Raw genomic sequence first — 9849 nt, forward strand, 5'->3', positions numbered from 1 at the left:
TCCTGTTAGTGGCACGGTAAAGTGGATGAGTCACCCAGTCATCCTTTCTCTTTGATTGCTCCAGCCAGGTGACGTAGCGTCGACATCTTTGAAATCCAGTGTAGACGCTTGCATCATCCGGTCTCAGAACACCTCGGTCACACACAGTGAGCCGAGAATGTATACCCTCAGTCTCACCAAGCTCACTGCTCATTACAGAGGCATTTTGAGCCCACATTGTGCAAGGGTCTACACTGGATTTCAAAGAAATGCACAATGACATTTCTTCAAACCATGACCCGGTGACTTGGCCACTTGACTGTACCTAACCAGTGACTCTGGATAACTGTTTTCTACTTTTGGAGTCAAGTTTTTGCTTGATAGTTATAGCATACCACTACACACATAGTTTAGCTACAAACATCATTGTAATTATCACATAATTGCCCGCAGAATCCTGGGATTAGCTTAGTAGGCCATTTTCTGATGTTTCTTTTAGAGGTAAGGTTCTCTTTTAGGCTGCATTCACAAGTTACGGACTTGCATTTTTTTTTTCCAGGATCGTGGTAAAACCAGAACATTTTTGCAGTGATTTTTTTTTTTTGCTGCAGGTGTGGAATAAAATACACCACACAAGTGAGCACAGTCTTAAACACATTATTAATAATTTTATAGATTAGACTTATGTTTGAGTTATCAAAATGTCACCGAGTATTTGTATATTTTCTGCCTTTTTGACATACTTAAATTATATTTTTCAAATACATGGCAGTTGCTTTATAGGTACTGTAGGGATTCGCACTCCTTGGCATATAGTAGCGTTCACACAGTCTCATAGTATCTGTGTCCAAACTGGCAGATTTATTAACCCCTTCATCACCTGGCGATTTTCCGTTTCTTCCTCTCCTTCTTCCAAGAACCATACGTTTTTTATTTTTTCGTCAATATGTTTTTTTGGACAAGTTGTATTTTTGAATGAACCATTAATTATACGATATAGTGTACAAGAAAACAGGAAAAAAAATTTAAGTGCTGTGAAATGGCAAAACAAATAGCAATTCCACAAATGTTTTTTGTTTACCATGTTCACTATATGGTAAGACTGGCCAAGACCCGTAAAATTTTTCGAGATCTGAGGCTATATCAGGGGAAGGGGGTTTGTACCCTAACCTGACGTTTTTTCTGACACCATTTTTTGGTAGATGCAATGTTTTGATTGCCTCTTGTTGAATTTATCTTTTTGAATCTATTTTCTGATACGCTGTTTACCGATCTGATTTTTTTTTTTTATATATTTTGGTAGATTGGACATTTCTGACTTAGCTATACAAAATATGTGTATTTTTTTTATTTATTTTCTTGCTTTATTTTCAATGGGGCAAAAGGGCCGGTAATTTTGACCCTTTTTATTGTATTTATTAGTCCCCTTAGGGGACTTGAAGCTTGTGCGCTGTACAAAAAAAATCATCTCCTATAAATGCCAGCTCACAGCAAACGTTCACAGGAAGTTTGTCATCACAGGCTCAAGGGTCATCAGCTGACCCCTGGCAGTCATTAAAATCCATCGGCGCCCTATGATCACATGATAGGGCCTCTAATGGGAGCAGGTAATGACGCTCTCCCTGCCAGTGACTGTTAAATCCCACTTTCAGAGATTGACAGAGGAATTGAACTGGTTAACCTCTTCACCCCCTGGCGATTTTCTATTTTTAATTTTTGTTTTTTCATCCTCTTCTTCCAAGAACCATAACTTTTTTTTATTTTTCCATCAATATTGCCATTTGAGGGCTTAATTTTTTGCGGGACAAATTGTACTTTTGAATAAAACATTTGTTTTACCAAATAGTGTACTGGAAAATGGGGAAAACATTCCAAGTGTGGGGAAATTGCAAAAAAGTGCAATTGCACGATTGTTTTGTGGGTCTTTTATTCACACTGTTTACTATGTGGTAAAAATAGGGTGTCTATATGATCCCTCAGGTCGGTATGAGTTCATAGATACCAAACATCTATACTTCTATTTTTATCTAAGGGGTTAAAAAAATTCAGAATTTGGTTCAAAAAAAGAAGTGTGTAGCCGCACATGTCTGCTGATCGGATCAGCAGACGTGTGGGGATTACCGTATGCTAGCCAGCAGAGCCTGCGGTTACAAGGGGACACGACCTAGGATGTGTATATATGTCCAAGGTCGTGAAAGGGTTAACAGCCGCGGGCGCATCTCTGATCCACCCTCGACTGTTAAGCCTGCTTTACACCCTGCAATGTATCTTACAATGTGTCGGCGGGGTCACGTCGTAAGTGACGCACATCCGGCATCGTAAGGTACATTGCAGTGTGTGACAAGTACGTGCGATTGCGATTGAACGTTAAAACGTTCATCGCATACACATCGTACCTTTCTCTAGAATTGCACGTCAGATTGTTCATCATACCCGGGGTAGCACACATTGCAGTGTGTGACACCCCGGGAACGATGATCAGATCTTACCTACGTCCTGCGGCTCCCGACCCACAATGCAGAAGGAAGGAGGTGGGCGGGATGTTTACGTCCCGCTCAGCTCCGCCCCTCCGCTTCTATTGGCCGGCTGCCGCGTGACGTCGATGTGACGCCGAACGTCCCTCCCACTCCATGAAGTGGACGTTCGCCGCCCACATCGAGGTCGTATGGAAGGTAAGTACGTGTGACGGGGGTTAATCATTTGTGCGGCACGTTCAACAAATTGAACATGCCACACATACGATGGGGGCGTTGCAAATCGCATACAATATCGTATGCGAAATTGCAACGTGTAAAGCAGGCTTTAGAGACATATGTTGGCTGATTAGTTCAGCCAACATGCAGGGAAAGATGCGGGCTCAGCGTACGAGCCCACATCAAAAGTAGGGACATGACCTATAACCTACCAGTACATCATAGGTCGTAATGTGGTTAAATGTCATAAACATTTACCATAAACAAATGTACAGCCTTCCGGCATAAAGCAGAAACATAACCAAAATAGTCCATACAGCAGTTTGGCTCAGCCACTCAGATAATACTAGGGTTTAGCTAGATCAGGACTGACCAACACAATTGGTCTTTCCACATGTCCAAACAGACACCTTCTGCAGCAGCTTCGCTGCCTTTTAAATTCTTTGCAAAACCTAGAAATATAATGACCAGTCTCACCCTACTATTCTGCTCTTTCCTAAAACCCAGACCCAGCATCCAGGTCCATTAAAAAGAAACATTTGACAGCACTATATGGGCTGGAGCCTGCTTCTCCGGGTCCTACAACACAGAAGCTTGCCATGTCGGTGACACCTACCTCTCGTTTGGGACCTGTCTGACTGCAACCTTACAGGACTTACGATATTACCATGGCTTCACTCTTTATGGCTTAGTAGATATAGTATATAATTTTAATCAAGTTAACCTCAAGAAGTTTGGAATCTGAGTAATTATTATTGGCAGGAATTTCTTTTGCAACTATTTTATGCAGGAGACATTGGGGAAAATGTTTTACTTCAATCTTAATAAAATAAATAAAAATATTATCATTATTGACGTAAATTGTGCCAGGTTTATTAAAAGCGGCATACCGGGTTTCCCTGGACATCCTTTAAGGAAGGCCCATAGTTTGCATTATGGCTTTCTTCTCCTAGTCATTCCTGTTCTCTTATCTTATAAGTGGAAGTGTCTGGCTATTGAATAAACTCCCAACCCCCTTTTTTTGTTCTTTTTCCTTCTTTTTTTTTCTACTTATCTCTTCTTTTTCACCTTTCCTTTTCTGTTTCCTCTTTTTCTTCTCCCAGGTTTTATTTCTTTTTAGTGTTAAATCATAGGCCTACTTTTATGGCTTTACTGTTAATGTTAAACTTGAATTAATAATACTTTTTGCTTTGCGATTTCTTATATCTATATTGGACTATGTAGGATTTTCCATATGTTTATAATGAAAATGTAAGGTAAGTTTCTTTCTTTTTCTTTCTTTCTTTCTTTCTTTCTTTCTTTTTTTGTTTCTTTATTTCGTTTTTTCGTTCGTTCTTTCATTCGTTCTTTCGTTCTTTCTTTCTATCATTCTCTGTATTTTATGATTGGAAACTTAATAAAACATTTTCTGAAAGAACAAATTGGCATAGTTTTACATTGGCCTAAAGTCAGAAAATTAAATCTTCACCTCTTATGAGCAAGTGTAGATTTATGCCAAAATGTGCAATATTTTCTGGCTTAAAGTTTAATAAATCTGTCAAAAAGTTGTTCACCATGCCCCCTCCTACCTCTCCACACTCATGTTTTAAAGTTTTCGTAAGCACGGTGCCAAATTGGAAAATTTTGCTCAATTTGAAACAATTTGCAAGGTTATTAATGTGTGTCACTTTTTGTGTCTATGTTTACTCCAATAACTAGAGTAATCTACTTTTATGGGCTATTATTTGGGGCTATTATTTGGTTTAGTTATTACTGCTGTTAAATACCAACTTGTATAATATCTTTTGCTCTTTAAGGGTATAGGACTAGCCTGATAAAGCGCTCAATAAACAATAATAAAAATAATTACTATAAGCACATTAATGTCAAAACGACTTGCTGTACACATGCTCTATCTTTCTTTTAACTTCTTTTAACCGCTCCAGGCTTCAAAAGCCAAGAAGTGGTTATAAGAAGTGATTGGAACATTCTTCAGGTGACTTTCACTTTTTATCTGTAAAATTTACACAAAAATAAAAGCGCAGTATAAATGACAGACAAGGCTACAAAACTGTCACTAGTTTCTGACTGTGAGTTCACATGAGTATTTGGTGAATTTTTAATGTTGCAGAAATTCTGCAGCATCTCTGCACAAATTATGTAAATTTGGTTACTTGGGTTTTTTCACTACATTTTTCAGTGTTTTTATTGTGTTTTTGACTCCGCACCTCTTGTTTCTCATTGGTACGTCATGCTTTACATAAAGCTTCTCTATTTTTCATATTTTCTGGTATTTGGTTTTTCAAAACTTTATTGATACTAACATCTTCAGATTATGTGTGTTTTTAGTGTATTTCCGCAACGGAAATGCACTAAAATTGCATATGGATTTTTTGCTGTAGATTCTCTACATCTAATACAATTCTATGAGGAAAGTATATACATAAAACTCTGCAGACGTGTAAGAGAAATTGACATGTTGCAGATGTGAAACCCGCACCGCAGGTCAGTTTGCGTAAAAAAGATGCACAGTGGACTTTAGATTTCTATAAATCCCGTCCACTTTTCTGGAACTGTAGAATGATGCAAATCCACCACATATCAATTTCTCTTGCGGATTTGCTGAGTTTTATATGAAGAATTTCCCCATAGACTTGCATAGAATGCAGAAGAAAAGCCAGTAAAAACGTATGTAATCTGAACATAAGTATATCAATAGTTTTGTCAAAACCATATACCAAAAACTATCTAAAACAAAGCAGCTTTCATTAAAATGTGACATCCCAACAAGAAAGAAAAAATGCATCTTCAGAAAAGAAAACTCTAGAAAATCCTTTCAGGCCACATGCCGCATGCATACCTTGAGTATTTGATATACTCAACATGTGATGAAATAAACCAGGGGAAGCTGACTCAATCTGCGCTGCTGATTTCAGTGAAGATCAAGACAATTATTAAATCATTGGTTTAATGGCAACACGTTTTGTCAGTCACTGTACCTCCTTTCTGAGGAAGTCAGAGTGACTGTGAAACGCGTTGACAGTAAACCACTGATTTAATAATCTTCCTGAATATTCATTGAAATTAGCAGCGCAGATTGAGTTGGCGCCCTCTGGTTTATTTTATGCACACCAGTGGATACTACAGCAGCTGATATCTTCACTGACAGTGGTTGTGTCTCACATCGCTGTTCTCCCCTTCCTTCTCATACCTACGTGGATAAGACCTTATTGCGCTGTGCACTTTTATTCTTTTCCAAAATGTGCAAGTGGCCTAAGTGGATGAAAATTTCTGAAACTTTTAAAATCTCCTGTCAATTTTTCCCTAGTTTATTTTCTAGGATACATTCCTAAATCCTGTAAATTGCATGATAGGTATTTCTAAAGGTTCTATCTATAGATATCACTATATGAATGTGATAATTTTCTGTCTCCGATATTGATCATCCCGGCATAAAGGTGGATGTATAGATTATGCTTTTTGGGTGTCTGCTGGGAAATTTCCTGCCTCTGGCAGCGAAGATGTTAAAATCTTCAGGATGATTATTGTTTCACCCTTCTCATAGATTCAGTTTAATGACAGCTGTGGACGTCTGCCAGCTTGGATTTAGCGATTGTCCTTGACAACTAGTTGCTGAATGCCAATTTTCTTTTTTTCTGTAATGTGCTCCTGACCTGAAAATTGATGAAGTCTTCTTACACGTAAAAATTATTGTAGACAACATGGCCTTAAATAGTTTAATTTTGATATAAACCCCAGCTGACACCCATTGCTTTAAGATATATGTAGTTGAGGAGGCACTTTGAAAATAAATGAGCTTGCTTCCATTGTATTATGGGTATAAGGTATGCCCTGTACAATAACAAGGAGATTTTACAATAGTTTAAGCCTGTTCACAAACTGGCTTTATGTACTAGCAAGAAAAAAATTCAGACAGATCAAAGCCGGTTATCGCAAGAAAACATATGCTCCCCTGCATCTTCATCCCAAAACCTGGTCACTGGGCTGAACTAAAGCCGGTTATAGGCAACTTCCAGGGAATGAATATTGTTTGCCTGTGAATAAGTTGTAAAAATATATAAGGTAATTAGCCAGAATATTACTGGCAATATGCAACTACATTTGCAAGTGCCCCCTTTTTGGCTCCTGTAATAAATATCAGAAAATTAAGCTTGTAGCACATACAACTGTAGTGTAGCCGTAAAAGAGGATTGACATAACTCTACTATAGACAGGAAGAATTACTGCCAGGGTTCTGGTATGTTAAAGATAGCGTCATATGCCACAAATGTCTTAGGAAAGATTCTGGCTACTGAAAACCTAATCAAACCCAAAAACGGACTGCCATATGGCATATTGAATTGATATGGTTGTATTCTGCAAATATAGAACTGTGTTTTATTTATATATTTTTACTGAACATATTTGGTGACGATACAATAAATTTGTGTTTTTTCTAGTTTGATCTATAGTGTAGTCCAAAATCTCTACATAAATTTCTAAATTACTAATGTAATATCTGAATAAAGAAAACCCATTGAAGTGTGTGTGCAGTGTTTACATTTTGTTATTACAAGTACTGGTGTCAGATGGAGGTTTAACTATATTGAGGGCAGGGGTTACCATCGCACCCGTGCTCTGGAGTCAAGGAAAGCCCAAAAGGTACACTTGGCCAATGTGAAACGACCAGTACTAAAACATATGAAAGTTGGGGACCCTGTGAGAGATTTTGCATTGAGGCCAATAAGCTACATGTTACACCACTGGTACTAGATGAAAACTTTCTGTATCTCCAGCTGTCCATGTCTCTCTGATATGTTATTGCAAGAGTATGCTGGGACTGGTTGTGACACAATGGCTCAATGTCCTAATATTATAAGACATGTTCTCTCCTGCTGGTCTCTGACTACTGTATTACTGTCCTGTCTTCCATGTACCTGATGTTATGTGTTTGTAGGTGGCTGGATGTGTTGATCACCTGAAGGCTGCTGCTGTGGCGTGTACAGAAAGAGACATATTAAGATCTGATTTGTGGTCTTTTTCCTTTGATGTGTTCCAGGGGGCATTCACTTTCCATGGGAGTATGATAGACATGCCCTTGCTTAAGCAGGCACAGAACATCGTTACGCTTGCCACAGCCATCAAGAACGAATCATCTGTTAAATGAAGCTCTCGCCGGGAGTCCACTCCATACAGCGCTTGTCTTAGAAGATGGAGGAAGACTTGAGAAATGTTCTGAGGAACAGTGGAAGCCATTGATATTAGAATGATCACGATGCATTTCTTTTCTGTACATGTATGTCATTAATTACAATAAAAGTCACCTCCAGTAGCTCTCAGTCCTGACTTTCTTCTGGGCACCACCATTTATCCTGCTTTTCCCCTATAAAAATGTAAAAGAGGATGACAAGGGCTGAACTGCCATAAACTTGTGCAGGATGGCCCTGTGCTGCTGCATTTACATGACACTGGAGATACCACCACAGGTCATATGCTGCGTCTTGTTAACTGGCTTAGCCAAGCTGTTTTGGAGAGGTTAACCCAGCTTGTAGTGAGGGTAAATAAACATAACAAGCGGCCATTGTCCCCTATTCAGTGTGTACTCTTATATTCAGGGCCAGGGGTATTGAAGCTGCACAAGATCAGCTTGTGGTGCCAGAGGCCTCGAATGAAGCTTCAAACAGCAACAATCAGACATTTTGTTTCTGTTCCTCATTAAATCATGAGGCTTTGTGGCCCCGGCACCCAGGACTGTTCTTAAAGAAAGGAGCAGAATAGAAAGTTCTATGCCACGCACCAACCTCTCTATGAGCTGCCCTTACACACTCACCCCAGGACGGCTGCTCTGTTTATTTAAATGGGTAAATAGAAAACACCATTCATCTTCTCACTAGATAGGTGCTAACACACTGTGTCCACCGAGTGTTCTGCAGGGTCCATAGTGCAGGAAAGGTGCACTTTATTCTTGCTAAATATAAGCTCCCCAGTGTTGCAGTAAATGAGGAGAGAAGATTAACCCTCACATTATATATAAATTGTTGGTATGACCGTCCTATGTTCTGAAGGGGGGAGGAGATGAGAAGGACATTACAAGGTGTCTTAATTTCACAGGGAGAACTCGGATAAGTGCTCTCCGGGCCTGATTAAACCGTCAGCTTTGTGACAATGGAGTTGAAGCTTTCAAAATGTCAGCAAGTTAATAATAATAAAAAAAAAAAAAATAGATCATTATGGTCGAAGTGCTTATCCAGTGCTCCGAAAAGATTTATCTATTTGCTTCATGTGCATCAAAAGCGTTTCAGAGATTTTAAGTTGTTGTGACACTCCTGACACTCTTTGTGGGAGACATTGGGTATTCATTAATGAGATTATTTTCTCCAAATCGGGCCAGAAATGTATAAATGTATGCATTTTTCAATGACAGTAAATATTGTTCTGCCTTCTTTTAACTAAACAACAGAAAAACAAGCAGCAAAATACAAAACATGTGAACACACCCTAATTAAAACGGGATCAAAGAACTAGTAAAAAGCTTGTAGTTTTCTCAAATTGTTTCTGATGCTTTTAGTGGCTTTTCATTTGGTAAAGTCTGTTTGTACTTGTGTTTTTTATGCATTTTAAGGCACATTAATGAACATATTGAAATCTATGGGTCAAAATGCCATAATCTGAGAAGGCAGGGTGTTTATAGATACAGAGAAATGTCTTTAAGATTATCACATTGAAAAGTGGTCTTCTCAGAGAAGATGGTGAGCATGTAATGTATAGTGGAAGTACTAATGTGTCAGTATTTATGGTCTGGATCAAGAGTGGTCTTTAAAACTGTTTTTGGATGGAAAAACATATGAAATACTTAACTAATGCGTGAACGATCATGTTTGACTTATTCCTTTTTCACCACAAAATATTTTTTACACATATGGTAAATGATTTTGTTAAATTAAACTTGAGAAATGCTTTTATCCTTATTTACGCCTTCTGTGAATAATGGACCCCATTTACTGTTGCTCTTGCGCCTGTTCTTTAATGAGTTTTAAGAGTTTTGCGCCTTTTTTTTCCATTTGTGCCTTTTTTTAACTCTATTTATGTATTCACTTTTTTTTACGTTCACCAATGCGGGCAGGGTTGTGCATTTCAAGATACTTTCACTTGATTCATCATTTGAAACTTTTGAAAAGTTGCAAAATTTGATTCTAAT

The 9849-nt window shown here is 38.4% G+C and overlaps 1 protein-coding gene across 1 annotated transcript in view; it reads left to right on the forward strand.

Annotated features, from left to right (window-relative positions):
* Nucleotides 1-8272, forward strand: part of CLYBL (citramalyl-CoA lyase) — a 504570-nt gene extending 496298 nt beyond the window's left edge. Inside the window, 2 exon segments of the mRNA XM_075334351.1 lie at nucleotides 7711-7800; nucleotides 7802-8272. Coding sequence (XP_075190466.1) covers nucleotides 7711-7800; nucleotides 7802-7921 — 210 coding nt within the window. The 3' untranslated portion in view covers nucleotides 7922-8272.
* The last annotated feature ends 1577 nt before the right edge of the window (nucleotides 8273-9849 follow it).

This window comes from Anomaloglossus baeobatrachus, chromosome 2 (genome assembly GCF_048569485.1).
Source record: "Anomaloglossus baeobatrachus isolate aAnoBae1 chromosome 2, aAnoBae1.hap1, whole genome shotgun sequence".
In the NCBI taxonomy this organism is placed as follows: domain Eukaryota; kingdom Metazoa; phylum Chordata; class Amphibia; order Anura; family Aromobatidae; genus Anomaloglossus; species Anomaloglossus baeobatrachus.